Source organism: Aristolochia californica, unplaced genomic scaffold (assembly GCF_029961685.1).
Source record: "Aristolochia californica isolate CCGP_79_NKW_82.1479 unplaced genomic scaffold, dmAriCali1.0.hap1 SCAF_4, whole genome shotgun sequence".
NCBI lineage: Eukaryota > Viridiplantae > Streptophyta > Magnoliopsida > Piperales > Aristolochiaceae > Aristolochia > Aristolochia californica.
This window is the reverse complement of record NW_027182103.1, coordinates 9,898,338-9,917,560: the sequence shown is the minus strand read 5'-3', so window position 1 is coordinate 9,917,560 and position 19,223 is coordinate 9,898,338. Positions and strand designations below refer to the sequence as shown.

General features: G+C 43.0%; 1 protein-coding gene across 4 annotated transcripts in view; it reads left to right on the top strand.

Moving 5' to 3' along the window:
• The first annotated feature begins 1,386 nt into the window (after positions 1-1,386).
• LOC137962631 (putative lysine-specific demethylase JMJ16) overlaps positions 1,387-19,223 on the top strand; it is a 34,407-nt gene continuing 16,570 nt past the window's right edge. Inside the window, exons 1-7 of one of the 4 annotated variants that reach the window (XM_068809622.1) lie at positions 1,387-1,476; positions 2,501-2,651; positions 2,733-3,028; positions 10,138-10,209; positions 10,342-10,419; positions 10,503-11,030; positions 11,449-11,676. In XM_068809622.1, the coding sequence (XP_068665723.1) occupies positions 2,738-3,028; positions 10,138-10,209; positions 10,342-10,419; positions 10,503-11,030; positions 11,449-11,676 (1,197 nt within the window). In that variant the 5' untranslated portion in view covers positions 1,387-1,476; positions 2,501-2,651; positions 2,733-2,737. Of the gene's footprint in view, positions 1,477-1,619; positions 2,095-2,500; positions 2,652-2,732; positions 3,029-10,137; positions 10,210-10,341; positions 10,420-10,502; positions 11,031-11,448; positions 11,677-19,223 lie in introns of those variants that run through there. The other 3 variants (XM_068809624.1, XM_068809623.1, XM_068809621.1) reach the window with 3 other exon arrangements.

The following is a 19,223-nucleotide window of genomic DNA, read 5'->3' as shown; positions in this document are numbered from 1 at the left end:
GGATTTATTTGGTTCTCAATTGGAAAAGAGGGCCCTGCATCCAACATCAACATTGTGGGTGAAACATATTATGATAATGGATCTAAAGATAAGTAAGAGTGGAACCAGAAATGAAAGATCAGCTACCACTAGATTAAATATCCATCGTGGCATCCAGATTCCAGAAACCTGCCTCGTATAAAACTGGCCAACAGAATAATAAGCTTCCAAAGTTGTCTAACGTTTTAAAATTAGGCACAATCAAGATAAATTACGCACAAAAATTAAAATTAACTCAAACACAAAACTAAATTAGTTGAAAAAAAAATTAGGGTTTTGGATTACCTTCTGAAATTTGGGGGAAATGTAAGCCCAATGGAAGAAATCGACGCCTAACTGTCGAAAATCGAAGAAGATTGAAGGAAATCGAAGGATATCGAAACCGGAATAGGTTAAATCAAAGGAAATCGGGGGAGGAGGAAAGAGAAGAGCGAGAACGAGAAGGAAGAGGGAGGCCGAGAGTGAAAAGAGATGGAGGCCTAGAGGGAAAAGAGAGAGGGAGACGAGAGAGGGAGAGGGAAGAGAAAGGCCGAGAGAGAAAGAGACGAGAGCGGGAGATGGGGCGAAAATGAGAGATAACAAGAGAGAGGGAGCAGATACAGCAGAGGGATCAGAGAACGAAGACTAGCGCCGAGCGAGCAGACGAGAGCCGAGTGAGAGGAGCAGAGCGAGCAGAGACAGCGAAAAAAAGAGAAGAAGTCGGGCGAAAAAAATCGTCTAGAGACGAAGGCTGAGTGAGAGGAAATGAGCGTGGTTTTTTAGTTTCGGGGGGGGGGGGGGGGGGGGGGGGGGGAAGAAGCGACGCCGTCGCTCGCGGTAATTGGATGACTTGAAAAAAAGGGCGGAAACAGATTTCTGTCGTTTTTGCCTGAGGAGATGAAATGGTATTATCTCACTGCAATTCAAGTCATTCTGGACTAACGCCATAAGTGGGATGAACTAGGTAATGCGGGGGGAATTCATTCCACTTCATTGTGGACTAACCCCCCCGAAGTGTAATTCACTTGAAGTGTAATTCATTGTTCAACCCCTTAACTAATGAACTAAGTTAATTCACTTGAAGTGTAATTCATTGTTCAACCCCTTAACTAATGAACTAAGTAATGCCCAAAGTCTAATGAGAGTAATTGATCTCACTTTATTTTGGACTAACCCCTATGGGTTTGAGAATACCCAAAGTTTTATTCATTTTGACTAATTACTTTGGCTTTTTGGTCCGGTTCACTCTGGTCAGTGGTTGGCTCGGTCCAGTTTAGCAATAGTTATAATCAAGTACAATGACTTTTGGTATTGGACTGTTAAAATTTAATTTGATCTTTGAAGTTTAATCCTTTTCTTTAATGGTTCCTCTGGAAAGGCCTACACAGGAGAACAAAGCCGGAAGAAAGGCCTTAATGGCCTGAAGGTGAGGACTGAGTACCCCCTAAACAATAAATGGTAAGGTTCCATTTGTCAAACCTGTAAAAAATAGAAAAATTATGCAAAATAATTTGATGGGGGCGGTTCCTACCTAGCTCGAACTGAAATTCTATCGCTTTTTCCACGTATCTTTTTGTTGTATCTGAATAGGGTCAATTTTTACTCCGACCAGCACTAAACCCCTGTAGGATTAGGGTTTCTGCTCCATCGTTGTCGCCGTTCTTTAGTTTTCCCCCTTCTTGTTTATGTATTGTGTATCCCAAACATATTCCGTGTCTATTCTGGTAATTGAGCCTGTATTTGTTCTGTTCTGTTTGTTCTTTTCTTTTTTAATGGTTTTTCTACTTCTATTTTGAGGCATTATGTTCATCTGCCCTTGTGTCTATGTACTCTGATCAGGGATTTTCTTCGATATACTTTGTAGAATCTGGGAGTAGGTTAGATCTTCAAGAACCGAGTTATCCCTTTTTTTTTTTTTCTTTTTTCGTTTTACCAATTTGTCTCTATTATAGTATTCCTAATTAACCTGCTCTTGATTCTTCATATTGTTTTTTTTTTCTATTTGATTATATTTTGAAACGGCTGATGAATTCAGCTTCTATGACGCAAAGTGGGATTTGAGTTCTTCAAGAATTTGTAAGTAAAGGATTTGTTGGATTTCAGTCAAACTTCTTGTTTTGCCACATGTTGTTTATCTAAGTAATGCAATTGGACCTGAGGTTTTGAGCAATTGTAAGCATGGATTCTTCTAATAGAAATATCTAGTTATTTGTTATGAACTGTGGCTGTCAAAATGTGGACTCCTTAATAACTTTTGATTGACAAGCATGGGTTCTGTGAATGGGGAAATGGGCCTGATGGTGATTCATTTTCAGGATTCTTAATGTTTCCTTATTTGCTATATCTTCGGGTTTCTTGTGGTGATTACTACTGTTGCATGAGATTGTATATTCGTGATTGAAGAATCTTATATTTTTGAACTTCTGCAATCTTTAAGCATTATAATCAAATGTTCTGTTTCCTATTTCTATGCTTATTGCAGAAGAAGTCTTTAGTACATATGATATCTGATCCACCTTGGTCAGACTTGGGCTACTTCTCCTAGAATCCTCTATCCATTTATGACATCTGAGACAGAGAAACAAGGTTGAGTGGGGTTTAAAATGTATTATTTGCTACAGGAGGGTGCTATGGTAAGGTGTCTAATGAAATGCTCTTTTGTGTATCTACAAACAGGGATTTTCCATTAACTAAACTGATACTTTCTTTTTCAGCATTGATGGGGACAGAATGCATCCATACACATGTTAAAGAAGAGAAATCTGAGATACCTTTGGTCCCACCAGGTTTTGGGTCCACAACATCATTTGTCTTGAAGAAGGTCCGTGAGGGTATGACACCTAACATGGAGCCTTCACACTCTTCTAATCTCCAAATGGATAATGTTCATAGCAGCATAATCACTGACGATGAGAAGCTCACAAGGACTCTCAGGCGTAAACCGTGGATAAATTACAGTGAATTTGGAAGTAGCTCAGAGGATGAATCAGAGTCTGAGCAGTTTGATCAGGTCAGTGATCTTTTTCAGTTGTCATGGCTATGGTGTGAAAGTGACTTTATGGGCATATGTTCTCGTTTAGGGTAAGAGATTTTATTTAGGATTTCTTTTGCATTCTACAAAATTTAAATCTAAGTCAAGAAAATCAATGAAATAAAAACCTGACCAAGAAAAATGGAATTGAAATTCTTATTTGTCAGTGGGAACAATCTTAAATGGATTAATATCAAGAAAAGTCATGTTTTTAATAACTTAATAAGGCCTCCCAACTTTGGGTAGTCATTTTGGGATGGCCTAGATCCAACTTCAACATGGTACCAGATTAGGCCTTGTCTGTGCCTTGTGGTTTCTATCTTCTTTACGTTGTTCATGTCTAACTTCCCTTGTTCGTTTGAGGGAACAATGCTACATGTGTTAAAGATAAGGAAAAGTCACGCAGTTATTAATTGGGAAAAGACTATTTCAAAAAAATTAATTGGGAAAAGACTTCCTAATTTTGGCTAGTCATCTTAGGGTGGACCTGAACCCAATTTTTAATGTTATTTGTCTTTTCCATTACACATTTCTTTAGATACAAAATTTGAATGTAAGATGTAAAATCTTTAACAACTTTTTATTATTTTTATCTTCTCTGAAAAAAAATCGACAAAGGGAAAAGAAGGAGAGATTTTTTTTTTTTCAAACTGATTTTTTATTTTTCTAATTATTATTATTATTTTTAAAATTTAAGAGTGAACTACATTTTCATGAGGTTTCTCAAATATAAAACATGTGCAAGCTGCAGGGTTGACAATAAGAGTAGTTTTCGCCCTTGATGAAAACCAGAGTATAGAGATAGCTTACCTGTGGGAAGCTGCCCAGAACTATCTAGACTTCGAGGTTCTAGATCCTTCAAGTTCCTCCTATCTTCCTTTCCCCCCCTCTTATTCCCATTATTCTCTGCTGTAACTAACTGTCACTCGGAGGACAGTACTAGTGCTGCCAGGTGGAGCTTTCGGTGGGCTCCTGAGGTCTTTCCATATGTCCTCCAACTTGATTTACCCCCTCTTTCAGTGCCACCATGTCCTCAAGGTGGAAGGAAGGAAATTGGGACCGGATAGTATCATAAGTTTCCCATGTGGCCTCGAAACTTTGGAAGTTCCTTCCATTGGACCAATACCTCCAAGTTCCGACCAGGAAGTTGCCGAGTACAGAGGAATTGTGCTGGTTGAGCAGAGAGGATCAAGTCATCCGTGAAACAAAGGGAAAAAAAAGGAGAAATTTTTTTTCAAACTGATTTTGTATTCTTCTAATTTTTCTATTTTATTTTAAGTTTAAGAGTGAACTACATTTTCATGAGGTTTCTCAAATATAAAACATGTGCAAGCTGCAGGGTTGACAATAAGAGTGGTTTTGGCACTTGATGAAAACCAGAGGTATACTGATAGCATACCTGTAGGAAGCTGCCCGAAACTATCTAGACTTCGAGGGTCTAGAGCCTCCTAGTTCCTCCTATCTTCCTTCCTCCTCATTTTCTTCCTTTTCCCCTTCTTATTCCCATTATTCTCTGCTGTAACCAACTGTCCCTCGGAGGACAGTACCAGTGCTGCCAGGTGGAGCTTTTTGCAGTGGGCTCCTGATCAATTTGAGGGTTGGGATGAGCAGTTGGACAATTTCGATTTTTCTGTGGTGGAGAAGGCGTACCTTGGTTTTTAGCAATGTCTGAAATAGTTTCCCTCAACCCTCTCCAATAGAAGGAGGATCTGAAAACCTCAGGGAGGTAGATGTGCGCCATTATAAGCGTTACCCTCCTTTGGATAATTTTGAATTCCCTTATCCCCCTCTTTTGGAATACAAAGAGGGAAAAGGAGACTTTGCCGACTCGTATTTCGCATAGCCTTGGCTCTCTTGCCGATTCACCCTCCTTTAGACATTGGACGAAGTCTGCCACCACGGCCATCGGAATCGAAATGAAAGACCTCTTCGTCCCATTCCTAAGAGTTAGATGAAGAATCCTTTCGTTACGACCATGCTTTAGTTCTAGTAGGATTTCTAAATCTCCACAAACCCACGAAGAATCCACACCTTTTTCCTTTCTCACCGTATTTCTACCTCCTACCTTCGTCCGGAGCCCGCTATCCTCTTTCTCCAGAAATTTCCCATTGTTGTTGTGCCTCTGTTGCGATATTGCGACAACAGTCTCCTCTCTGGCGATTCTAGATTGGGTGGAGGAGGTAGGAAGAGCGTCGACCAGTTCCCCCTCCGCAGTTGAGGGCTGAGAAGAGGCGAAACTGATATTTGCTGATTCTCGACGCGAAACCTCGAGAGGGGTTCTTTCCTCCCGTCGCCCACGCATCAAGGCAATTCCTTGTTGACCTACCTAAAATTATCCACTTATAGAGCTCCAAAAGACGCTACTAAAAAGGCCCTACATGTAAGGGGGAGCGTTAAGAAATAGTCCCACATGGATTAGTGAGTATAAAGATCTTGAGTTTATTAGTTGGGAAATAGGTTTCCGAAGTTGTCTAGTCATTGTGGGATGGGCCTTGGACCCAACTTCGCACCCATTGCTCGGTGATATGTGGTATTGTACCAAAACTCAGCCCAAGGAGTCCATTTAGGACAAGGCTTTGGATGGTCCCCTACAAAACATTGGAGTTAGATTGCCAAACATGGGTTCACTACTTCGGTTTGGCTGTCCGTCTGAGGATGATACATAGAGCTCATCTGAAGTTGAGTGCTTGGAAAGCTCCTTCCAGAAAGAGCTAATGAACACGTGGTCCCTGTTTAACACAATTGACCCTAAAGACCCATGTAACTTTATGATTTATTTGACAAACAAGTTAGCTACCTACATGGTGTTGTAGGGGTGATTGAGGACTATGAAATGGTTGTATTTAGTCAATCTGTCCATGCTCACCAGAACTGTATAGAAGCCATGAGCCCTGGGAAGTCCTCCTAAGAAATCGAGTGACAAACCCGCTGGAGTAAGGAATCTGTATTTGCTTCGTTTGCAAATATCACAAGATTCGACAAACCGTTGCACGTCTTTTTTAAGGCTGATCTGAGGTACCATGTTGGCAATCTTTTTATAGGTTCGAAAGTACCTTGAATGGCCCCCTGAGGGAGTGGAGTGGAATTCTTTGAGTATTCTTGGCATGTATGCTGAGGTGGGGGACAATACTAGGCAGTTTTTGAACATTAAAAAACCTTTAACAAATGCTGTAACGAGTGTGGCGGGAGCTGTCTACCAGCAACTCCTGTCGGATCTTTCGAAGACCGTCGTCTTGCTGTATTTCCTGTTCCATATCCCCTAATCCCTTGAAACAGACAAAAGATATAGCCGAAATCACTAGGGAACCCTCCTTGCGGGAGAGTGCATCAGCCACCTTGTTATCACGATCCGGTTTGTACTGTATTTCGAAGTCCAATTCCATTAGTTTGGTCACCCATTTTTGCAGTTCCTCGATCATCAATTGTTGGTCGATTAGGAGTTGCTAACTTTATTGATTGGTTTTGATAATGAAATGGCTCCCTATAAGATAGTGCCTCCATTTTTGGACGGCTAGAACGATGGCCATGAGCTCCCCTTCATAGACTGGTTTTAAACGAGCTCTCTCGAATAATGCTTGGCTCAAGTAAGCGAAGGGTTTGCCTTCTTGCATGAGGACAACTGCGATGCCCTTCTTGGATGCATCAGTCTCGACAATGAATATTTTAGAGAAATCTAGCATGGCTAGAATTAGCATTGAGGTCATCGCTTGTTTTAAGTTGTCAAATGCTGTTTAAGCCTCCTTGTCCCAATGGAAGGCTTCTTTCTTGAGTAATCTCATGTGGGGTTCCGCAATCTTACTGTAACCTTACTATTTCAAAATAAAATAAAATCTTACTGTAACTTTCCACAACCAAACGGTAATAACCCGTAAGCCCAAGGAACCCATGAAGGCCCTTTATATCTCAGGGAGCCCCCACTAGAGCGTGTCCTCAACCTTGGAAGGATCAGCTGAGACACCATCGTTTGAAATTAAATGACTCTAAGTAGTCCAATTGTTGTTTGCAGAAAGAGCATTTCTTGTGATCACCAAGAACTACTAGGTGATTGACCCCTATTATTTTGAGGGCTAACATCAAATGGACCAAGTGGACAACAAAATCAGAACTGTAAATGAGTATATCATCAAGGAAAACTAGAATGAACTTACGAACATGGAGGGGGCGTCAGTGAAGCCAAATAGCATCACCAAGAACTCATAATGCCCATCATGAGCGCGGAAGACTGTCTTATGTGCATCATCCTCTTTGACTCTGATTTGGTGATATCCAAATTTGAGGTTCAACTAGGTAAACACTCTGGCTCCTCCCAGTTCATCCAGGAGCTCCTCTATGGTGGGAATAGGGAACTTATCTAGGATTGTGATCTTGTTGAGTGCTCTGTAATCTACACAAAAACGCCATACCCCCATTTTTCTTCCTTACCAGTAGCACTAGACTGGAACAAGGATTGCTACTGGATCTTATAATTCTGGTTGACAACATTTTCCTTATGATCCTCTCAATTTCGGTCTTTTGATAGAATGGGTATCTGTAAGGTCGAATTGGGGGGAGGGGGGTGTTCTTTGCCAGATTTTAATAGTATGGAGTGGTCATATGACCGTGTTGGTGGGAGCCCTTTGGAGATTCAAGCATGTGTTGGAGCTCAACAAGCAGTCGAGTAAGCTTTGGGGGGAGCTTCTGCTGTGGTGGGCTCATTTATTGTTGGAATCCATTGTATTCTAGTGGGCAGCCATGTCCTTCATGTGCTAGGATTTTCGTCATCATCTTTAGAGACACTTCGACCGTGGCTAGCACATGATTGCCTTGGAACTTTAACCTTTCTCCCATTAAGTTCGAATTTCATGGAGAGATTCCTCCAATTCAAACAAACATCGGTGCTCTCCATGGTGAACAAATAGAAATGCTATTTGATTTGAAGCCCTTGAATGTCAATTTCAAGGTTGGGGTAGAGTGTCACCAGGGATAAAAGATTCAGCAGCCACGGTGATGGTCAAGGGCCTACTATGCACCACTGGCAGGTCCAATTCCTAGACTAGTGAGGAGCTGACGAAGTTATAGGATGCCCCGTTGTCAATGAGGACCACTACTTCCCGCTCACCAATGAAGCCTCGCAGTTTAAGTGCGTTGCTTGTGGTAATGCCGCCATACAAGGTGTTTAGGGACATGGTGACTAGATGCTGAGTGAGATGTTCCTCCTCTGTTGTGCTTGCGTCTGTGGTCCTGTGCGACTCATCCTCTTCCTCTTCTGATATGAACAGTATGTTCATTTGGCAAAGCCGATCTCGGTGGTCAGGGGAGTACTTCTCATTGCAGCAAAAAAAGAGGCTACTCTCCCTCTTTTCCTAAGCTTCTGCCTAGGAAAGCCATCGAAAAGGGTGCCTACGTTTCGTTGTCGTCACCTGAGGAGGGTTTGGCAATGGGTTGTGTTGCAACGGTATCGTCGGGAGGGTAGGGGGAGATGATTTGTTGGCTTGTGACCCGTTCTGGTACCACATACCTGGGCCCACACCACTTAGTATCCAGCGTCTGATCCAACATTGAGTTTCGCTCGTCAATTTGGGACTGGTTCACTCGTAACACGGCTTGGACGACTTCCTTCACCCCATTGATAAAGGCTCCCATCAGCACTTTGTTGGATGTGTCTACCAGAGGGGCCGACAACAAGGCACTTCTCCTGGTACTCCGTCATGGAGCCGTCCTGTCGGAGAGCGAGGAGAACCTTGTACAAGCTCCCCATCTATGATGGCTTGAATAGGTGAAAGATGGCAACTCGGAATTGCGGCTAGGTCGTTAGTGGTGCACGATGTTCCATCATTTGGAACCAGTGCAATGCTTCTACCTCCAAGCACACAACCAATGCTGGAATTATGTCATCGTCTTCGATGCGGTTCAAACATAAATAATGCTCGGGTACAAACAAGCACTCATACGGGTTCTCTTCCGAAAATACCAGTAAGTCTAGCCTTTGCCCTCTCACCTCTGCAATTTCTGACCCTCTGTGTGCTTCTCCGATGCCACTGCCTGTGCGGTTTGCCGAGGTCTCCCACATGGGGGATTTCCCTTTTCTCCTCCTTGCATCCCTTCTCTGACCTCCATTACCAATTCTTGGATCGGTAGCATGTCTGATTTCAACTCCTCTACTTCATTCTTCAAACCCGAAACCTCTTTCTCCATCTATGCAACTCGTCCTTCCATTTATCTTCATCACGCCCATGCTTTGAACAACTTTGATACCACCTGATGAAAACCAGACGATAGTGTTGCATACTTGTAGGAAGCTGCTCAGAACTATCTAGACTTCAAGGGTTTAGAGCCTCCAAGTTCCTCCTATCTTCCGTCCCACTCTTCCTTTTCTCCCTTTATTCCCATTATTCTCTGCTGTAACTAACTGTCCCTCAGAGGACAGTACCAGAGCTGCCAGGTGGAGCGTCCGCAGTGGGCTCCTGGGCTCTTTCCATACGTCCTCCTACCTGATTTCCTCTTAGCCCTCCTGCTATAGACTTGGGTTATTGGAGGTCTATCAGTATTGTTAAAGAGTTTCTTTATATCAACTATCCTGTTAATGAATTTGTAAAGTTGGGTCCAAGGCCTATCCCAAAATGACTAGCCAACTTAGGAAACCTCTTTCCCAGCTAATAAATTCAAGATCTTTTGTACTCAGTAATCCATGTGGGACTATTCCTTAACACTCCCCCTCACATGTAGACCCTCTTTTGTGGCTCTACAAGTGGATAATTTAGGAGTAGGCAGGTTAGGTGTAGGCCCTTTTTTGTGGCTTTGCAAGTGGATAGTTTAGGTGTAGGCCCTCTTTTGTGGCTCTACAAGTAGATAGTTTTTAGGTGCAGGCCCACATATGACATACTCTGATACCATGTAAAGTTTGGTCCAAGGCCTATCCCAAAATGACTAACCAACCTAGGAAACCTTTTTCCCAGCTAATAAACTCAAGATCTTTTGTACTCAGTAATCCATGTAGGACTATTCCTTAACAGAATTTACACACTTCTTCTTCTTCTTAAAAAAAAAAAACTATCCTGTTAATGATTTTATTTATTTATTTATTTTTGTTTTTGTTTTTGTTGTTGCAGAATGCCCCTCCTGTAGTCTGCCTGCCGAAAGGTGTTATTCGTGGATGCCCAGAATGTGCAAACTGCCAAAAGGTTATATTGACTTTGACACATTCACTAGTTCTCAAGTTATCATGCTAGACAAATTTTGAGCTCTTTCTTCCTGGTTGTTTGGTATTTTCTCCATTTAAATGCATCTGTGATAATTGTATTTGTTGGAAGCAGGTCACTGCAAAGTGGCGTCCAGAGGATGCTCTCAGGCCTACCCTTGATGAGGCTCCTGTATTTTATCCAAATGAAGAGGTTTTTTCTCATATTGAGAGAATATTTTTCATCTGTTACCATATTTAGTTGCATCTAAAATTTTTGAAGTTTTATTATTTCAGGAGTTTAGGGACACTCTGAAGTATATAGCAAGTATTCGCAGCAGGGCAGAGCCTTATGGGATTTGCCGAATTGTTCCTCCCCCTTCCTGGAACCCCCCTTGTCCTCTAAAAGAAAAATCCATGTGGGAGAATGCTAAATTTGCTACTAGAATCCAAAGAATTGACAAGCTTCAAAATCGAATTTCTGTCAAAAAGATGTCCAGCTATAACAGAAATATGATGAAAAAACAGAGAAAACGCTTGAAAATGGGAGCTGAATGCAATACAACTATGGAGGGTGTAAAAACTATTGACTTTGGTCACCATAATTCTGGTGAGAAGTTTGGATTTGAACCTGGTTCACTGTTCACTTTGGAAGCCTTCCAGAAGTATGCTGATGAGTTCAAAGAGCAGTACTTTGGCCTGAAAGACTTCAAGTTGGATACAAAGTGTGACGGGGTTGAGCATCAAAAACAGTGGGAGCCATCTGTGGAGAATATTGAAGGTGAATACTGGAGGCTTGTTGAGAAGCCTACAGAAGAGATTGAAGTGAGTTTATAAGCCCATCTGTTGACCGTTTTATTCCTTTTCCTCTCATTTTTTTTAAAATAATTCTCTTTATTTACATCTCTTTTTCTGTATGTTGACTTAAAAGGTTGGAATTGTGTGCATTGCTTGATTTCCATGTGATGATTTTTTATTTTAATATGGCTGAATTGAGATTATAACTTTAAGAAGAAAGTTTTGTCATTTAAAATTGTGGACCAGAACCTGGAAGAGTGATCATTTCTTACTCGACTAGAAGCTCAACTACAATCATATGAATGTAGTAAGATTCTAGAGAGGTAAACATAGATAGTTTTTTCTACCCATTTATTTAGCATACCAATTTACAATTTTCTTTTATGAGAAATGGATTATTATGGCTATTTTCTAATGGAATTTAGTTATGCATCGGTATTTTCAGGTGCTTTATGGAGCAGACATTGAAACTGGCACATTTGGTAGTGGGTTTCCCAAATCAATGTCGATACAAGGGAGTTATGGCCTCAACAATCAATACGTAAAATCTGGTTGGAGCTTGAATAATTTATCTAGACTTCCAGGATCTCTACTTGCATTTGAAAGTGGTGATATCTCTGGTGTTCAAGTGCCATGGTTATATGTTGGAATGTGCTTTTCATCATTTTGTTGGGTAAGTTTTAGATAAAATGCATAAATCATTTTATTAGTATCTCTATTCATTTAATAGATAGATCAGATGTGAGACGGGATCATAATTAGCCACAAAATAGTATGACTGGTTTTGATTACAGTAAAACCTGTTATGTGGTTCGTAGGACTCAATTTGGGTATAGGCCTCGGGTTTGGTCAGGTTAGTACTGATAAGTTTGAGGGCTTATTTTTGTGTATTCAGTCAGCTGTGAATTTATTGGCACATATTGGTCAAGTACCTAACTTTTTGGTAGTAAAGCCTTCCATCCCTTGTTTTGAATTGCAAAGGAGGGATCCTATGGATGTGTTGTGTAGAAGTTAGGATCCCATGTGAAGGACTCTAGGTTAACGTGGAAGAAGAAGGAGAGAAGAGAGAGGAGAGAGGAAGGAGAAGGGCATGAGAGAGGAGAGTTTGGATTAAGGGAAGGAGATAATGCTTCAAGGGAGAAGAGAGGGTGGCTGGACGATTTCTGAAAGAGAGGAGAAGGCTTCAATACCTTACCTCTTAGCCAAAGCTCTTATTTATAGTGTTACAATGCCCTTAGGGCTACAACTCAATAGATTAAAAAACATAATTAGACAATGTATTTACATCTTTATGCCATCCTTATGGAACTTATCATAAATTACCTCTTTGCCACTCCTTTGACGGGTGGGCTTCTAGTCTTGAGCTTGTGGGCTTGACCCCATCGAAAATTCATCATAAATACCCAGCTTGCCAAATATATAAGATAGAATTTGGATGTAACCGGTTTGGTGAGGATATCAGCTACTTGCTCTTGAGAAGAAACATATTAGGAGAGATTATTCCTACTTGAAACTTTTCCTGTATAAAATGACAATCTACCTCAATATGTATAGTTCTTTCATGGAAGACTAGATTTGACGTAATGTGAATAACTGCTTGATTATCACAATGTAGGTCCATGAAGCCTCCTTTATAAAATCCCAATTCGGTAAGAAAAGTCTTTATCCATAAAAGTTCACTTACTGTGTGGGCCATAGCTCGGTATTCTGCTTCAGCACTAGATCTTGCAACCACGTTTTGCTTTTTGCTTTTCCATGTGACCAAGTTTCCCCCAACAAGATGGCTGGACGAGAGGTCGGTCAAGGAGTAATTTCCTCCCACCAACCATCTGGGGAACGAAGTAACTCCCATTCAACGACCACTCTCTCTGATCCAGCACCTCTAGTAGGACAGCATCCAGGAAGAGGCGAAGATCGAACCAGTCTGGGGAAGCAGCACCGGCAGCAGCAGCAACGAAGAGGTAAACAACCGGAAGAAGAAGAAAAGAGGGAAAAGGAAGTTATTGAATCTGAAGATAGTTCAGGCGAGAGATGGCAAACTGTAATCTCGAAATCCTCACGCCGAAGGATCCTTGTGGAGGATCCGACCATATACGAATTCCGGAATGGAAAAGCAAAGCTGACTTTTCAAAAGAGAAAGGAGAAGAGTGGGGAGGCCATCCAGATTCATGCGCAAGAGGGGAAAAAGAAATCATACATCTCCCTCCCGATCTCCGCAGTCAGATTATTCCTAGACATTTTTAGGAAAGTCCAAGTAGGAAACATGGGAAGAAAATACAGCAGATCACTCCTCACTGGCGATCTGGAATTCCAAGTTCACAGCCAGTATCATGGAGGCCTTCTTCATTGCGTCATCCACCAAAGACGTGGACAAATGATAATGGGTATGATTTTCCTCCCACAGCCCTCCACTTCTGGAATGGGTTGGAAACGATTTGATCAAATTCTTCAGCAGCTAGCCACCCCACCAAAAATCCACTCACAACCTAGCACTTCACACCAGACAACTCTGTCGCTCCCACCGGATCCTCCACTAGAGAAGACTCAGACCTGCAAAACCAATTATCCAATACCACCATCAACACCACTCCCCCAATTTTCACCCCAGAAAAAACAATTCTTTATATCCCTGCCAGCCCACATTGAAACTGAGGGCAAGCGCAAAATGTCCCTGGCAGTCCTCTTGGAAGACCCGGAAAATTTTTTCACCAGAAGACAACTCCAAGAATGGCTGCAAAAACGAAATATCACGTTCACAGCCATCATCAAAGCTCATAAGAGGAGCTGGATCATCAACTGCCATTCGGAGGAGGACCGCAAGAGACTTCATTCACTAAAGGCAGAGACTATTTCAACGATCCTCCACATGACCAATTGGAGCCCAGAACTCACAACCCCCATCTCGGGGCAATGGGTGATCGTCAAAGGTCTTCCGGTGGAAATCCGATGCCGGCATACTCTGGAATGCCTCACAAAAGAATTCGGAGAGGTTATTTGGGCCGAAAGCCAGCCAACGCAGCTTCACAGAGAAAAAATTTTCATCCGGCCAAAATCACCGGTAAGTGGTTTACAATTTTTTCATATCTCCTGCGGAAAAACCATGATCTGGGTCTCCATGGAATTCGGAGATCTGGAAACCCTTCCGGCAGCCAACTCGGAAGAAACCTCACGAAACACAACCCAGACTCAGCAGATCCGTCAGTTACTGACTCGGAAGCCGCACTCGGAGTTCAATCGGACATGGGTTCCGAAAAAACAAAAACAAAAAAAAAATCCAACCACACAACATCAATCCCCATATCCCGAAACAATCCAATCAACACCAGTTCACAGTAACCCTTTCACTGCCCCCGCCGAAAAAGATCCTATCCACATAAGTGCATCCGCAGACAAAATCTCATCTCTGAAATCGCCCTTGGCAACAGTGCCAATCCCCAATTCCAAAACACCTGCAATACACCATTCCCCAAATCCAAAAGCTGATAGGATCTTTCAAACCGATGTGCAGACACATCCGGACAAGGGGATTATTACTTCCCTTTGTTCACATCCATCACTGTCAAACTCTAACCCGCCTCGAAACAAAAAACACTTTCCCCCACATACCTACCTCTCCATTTACCAAAATCCATCATCACCTTCTCAACCTCGAGCCCCGCACCATACTCTTACACAAAAAAAAAAAAAAAAAAAAACCACCTTTTCAACCATCAAATCCACAGTCGACCTCTACAACTTCCAAAGCGCCTCAGCCCACATCACACCGTCGCCCCGTCATGTCCTTTCTACATCAACCCTTTCCCCAACGCCGCACCTCGAGTCCCGAACTCGCCTGCCATACATCAACCTCCAACACCCTTCAGTCGACATCACACCCCGTCCTTCCCTTTCTACATCAACCTTTTCACCTCTGCCGCTTTTCATTTCCCGAAACAGTACCCATCTTTCTATCTTTAAATCCCTCCCATCCCCTCCGCCACCAAATCTTCCTCTTCCCGAAGCCTACCGTACGCCAATCCCTCAGTCCAAATCACGCCACCATCAACCCTTTCCCCAACGCCACACCTCGAGTCCCGAACTCGCTTGCCATACATCAACCTCCAACACCCTTCAGTCGACATCACGCCCCGCCCTTCCCTTTCTACATCAACCTTTTCACCTCCGCCGCTTTTCATTTCCCGAAGCAGTACCCATCTTTCCATCTTTAAATCCCTCCCATCCCCTCCGCCACCCAAATCTTCCTCTTCCCGAAGCCTACCGTACGCCAATTTCTCAGTCCAAATCACGCCACCCTCCCGTCCTTTCACTTTTAAATCCCTCTCCTTCCCTCCGCCGCCTAAATCTTCCTTTTCCCGAAGCCGCACCCCTCACTTGTCATCCCCGTCCCGCAGCTTCTCTAACTCGATAAATCCCCTTTCCCCCCCACTTCCACCCACATTCTCGGCTCGTTATCGAGGATCTCCCTCTGCGACCCCCCCGACCTCAAACCTTCCTCATCACCCATCCCATCCATCCCAGCAACCAACTCCTCTCGCCGTCCCATCAAACCCTCCCTCTCTGACTCAAATCTCCCCTTATACGGCCACCCCTCGAGCCCCGTTAAGGCCATCCCTCTTCTCTAATGAATCCACTTGGGATTTCGAACCCCCCTCTCACTCCCCTTCCCCCTTATATAATCACTCTCCCACTATCCTCTGCCCCACCCCCCTTCGTATTATTTACCCCCACTCCGACACCATGGAAAACTCAAACCCCAAAACCTTCACCCCTCCCTTCCACACCAATACTGAAAAACAAATTGCCACCACCCCTTTCCGATATACCTACTCCAGGAAAAAAGAAGCAGGGAAAACTAAAGCCAAACTCGGTAACCCCACACCTTCCGAGACAAACAAGGACAAAGATAAAATCAAAGACACTACCCCCCCACCTTCCCCCCCTCCAAATTCCCCTCCTGTCCTTCCAATGGAATTTCCGCATGATTGGTACGATCTCCCCCCTGCTTTCCCCTATGGAATCCCTCCAATTTGGTCCGACCTCCCCCCAACTATAACCTCTGAATCTACCCTAGCCAAGGCCTTCACTCCCAATCCGCGCGATGAGCTCCTCCTATTCCTGCTGGAATAGGAACAATCCTTTCCTCGAGAAGAATTTTCAGAAATGACGGAGCTTGCCAACATATTTTGTGCGGGATACACTGAAGCTGGAGCCGTGGAGCGAAACATCAACTCCCACCGTTCCCCATGATCATTCTATCATGGAATGTAAGAGGTCTCGGCTCTCTGGCCAAGCGTGCTCTCGTCAGAGCAGCGCTTTTTGATGTTAAACCAAAAATAGCTATACTTCTTGAAACGAAGATACAGTCTTTTGATTATTCAATTGTGTGTAATATATGGTATGACTCCAACCCAGCGTGGGCGCATGTAGCTGCAATTGGCCATTCTGGGGGCATTATTGTCATCTGGGATCCAATTGCTTTTGATGCTATTTCCGTCCTTCCGGGGCGATACTCAATAGGTATCCAGCTCCGGGATCACAACCTCGGTACTTGTTGGGCTCTTGCTGGCATATATGGGCCTACTCGGTACCATGACCGAGCATCTTTCTGGGAGGAAATCTTTCAGCTTGTCCAATTGTGGGACCTCCCTTGGCTCATTGGAGGAGACTTTAATGCGACATTATCTTGCTCTGACAAATGTCCTCCTGCTTCCCGAACCTCATCAACCATGAGAGCCTTTTCTGACTTTATCAATAGTGTTGCTCTCTCCGAGATTCCTCTTTCGGGGAAAAAATTCACCTGGACAAATTGTCAGAACCCCCCCATTTTGTCTAAATTGGACAGATTTTTTTCAAATATAGAATGGAACCTTCTTTTTCCCAACACCTCTGGCCAAGTCCTAAACAAAATTGGATCTGACCATTGGCCTATCCAACTCAATTCCCGGCCTCTTGCGTGGGAAAAATCTCCCTTTCGGTTTGAGAATGCCTGGTTATTAACCACGGCTTTCATCCCTTCTTTGAAATCTTGGTGGCTCGAATTGGAAAATCATCCGAACCCGGGCTGGGCCCTCCCTCGGAAACTGAAAGCCCTCAAAGCAAAGATCAGAATGTGGGATAAAAATCACCGTGTTTCTGCTGCTTCCCAGAAAGATTCGATTCGCCGCCGCATTTCTGAGCTGGATCTACTGGAGGAACAAAGGTTAATCTCTCCTATTGAATTTTTGCTTAGAAATAAATTAAATGCTGAATACCGTACATTTCTTCATTCTGATTCTGTCCGTTGGAAACAACGTTCAAGATTTCGTTGGATGGCTGAGGGTGATGGAAACACAAAGTTTTTTCATTCCATCGCCTCGGCCAGGAGGAGGACTAACCGTATCACTGCTCTCTGTAACGGAGACCAAGTGGTAACGGATAGTGCCTCCATTTCTAACCTTTTGGTGAAGTATTTCTCAGAGCTATATTCAGAAGTCTGTTTCAGAAGACCAAAAATCCATCAGCTCAATTTCGAGCGCATCTCAACTGAAGACGCAATTGATCTTGAAAAACCATTCTCCTCAGAAGAAATTGAACGGGCTGTGCTGGGCCTTCCTAAAGATAAAGCCCCCGGACCAGATGGCTTTAATGGTGAGTTTTATCACTGTTTTTGGGATCTGTTAAAAAATGATGTATGTGCCTTCGTTCACAATTTTCACCAAATGGGAATTACTCACTCTGGAATTGGTGCATCTTTTATTGCGCTTATTCCTAAAAAAACAAATTCAGAGGAGCCTAAAGATTTCCGGCCCATCAGTCTCATTTCCAGTTCATATAAAATTATTGGTCGTCTGTTGGCTAATCGGCTAAAAGCTGTCCTTTACAAGGTAATTAATCCTTGTCAAAGTGCTTTTATCCGAGACAGAAACATCCTGGACTCTTCTCTTACTGCTCATGAACTTCTTCATTCGTTCAAAAAATCTTCCCTTCCTAGGTTTGTTCTGAAAATTGATTTTGAGAAAGCCTTTGACCGGGTTGACTGGAAACTGGTGGATTATCTTTTTGACCGTATGGGTTTTGGTACCAGATGGAAATTCTGGATGAGGAGTTGTATTTCTTCCCCTTCTTATTCTGTTTTGGTAAATGGGAAACCCCGAGGATACTTCAAATCCTCTAGAGGGATCAGACAAGGAGACCCCCTTTCTCCATTTATTTTTACTCTCATTGGAGAATACCTTACCTCTATGATCCGGTTTGCTAAACGTTCGGGTTGGCTCAGTCCTATTTTTTCTGATCCAATCCAAGACGTCCCCATTCTTCAGTTTGCAGATGATTCTATTCTTTTTGGAGAAGGGTCCATGAGACAAATAAAACGCATGAAAGCTATCTTGAATATCTTTGAATTGACGTCTGGTCAAAAGATAAGCTGGGAGAAAACCACAATCTTTGGTTTTAATATTGATGCATCTATTCTCAACTCAATGGCGAACTATCTGGGTTGTAAGGTAGCATCAATTCCGAGTACATATCTGGGCTTACCTTTGACTCCTTTCCTGCCTTCGAAAAATTCCTGGTTTCCGGTTGTTGAGAGGCTTGAGAAGCGTCTGGCTTCTTGGAAAGGAAAATTTTTATCCAAAGCTGGTAAACTGGTTCTAATTAAATCATGCCTTCATGGAATACCTTCCTATTTCTTATCTTTGTACAATTGTCCAGCTTCTATTCGGGATAGAATTGAATTTTTGAAAAGAAGATTTTTATGGGATGGGCCAAATGGGGAAAAAAAGGTTAATCTTGTAAAATGGGTTGATGTTTGTAAACCAATTGTAATGGGGGGCCTCGGGATTCGTGACGTTGCTACCACCAACAAGTCTCTGCTACTAAAGTGGGTTTGGAAGTACAACATGCAACCCAATCTACTGTGGCGCCGAATGGTTGCAAGTAAATCAGGAAAAGAGAGAGGTTGGTGGACGGAGGGGGGAAGATTTTACAAGTTATCCCCTGTTTGGAAGAAAATTGCCAAACTCTTACCTTGCTTCAAAGCCGCCGTCAAATGCTATATTGGAAGTGGTGAAAATACTCTTTTCTGGTCCGATTGGTGGATCGGGACTAGTTCCTTAGAGGAAAGTTATCCTCTTTTATTCCAGCTGTCAAGATCTCGAAGTTCAATGATTTCTGACCATTGGCAGTCCTCGGGTGGGTGGAATCTGCATCTCAGACGGGCATTAAATGACTCTGAAACTGTTG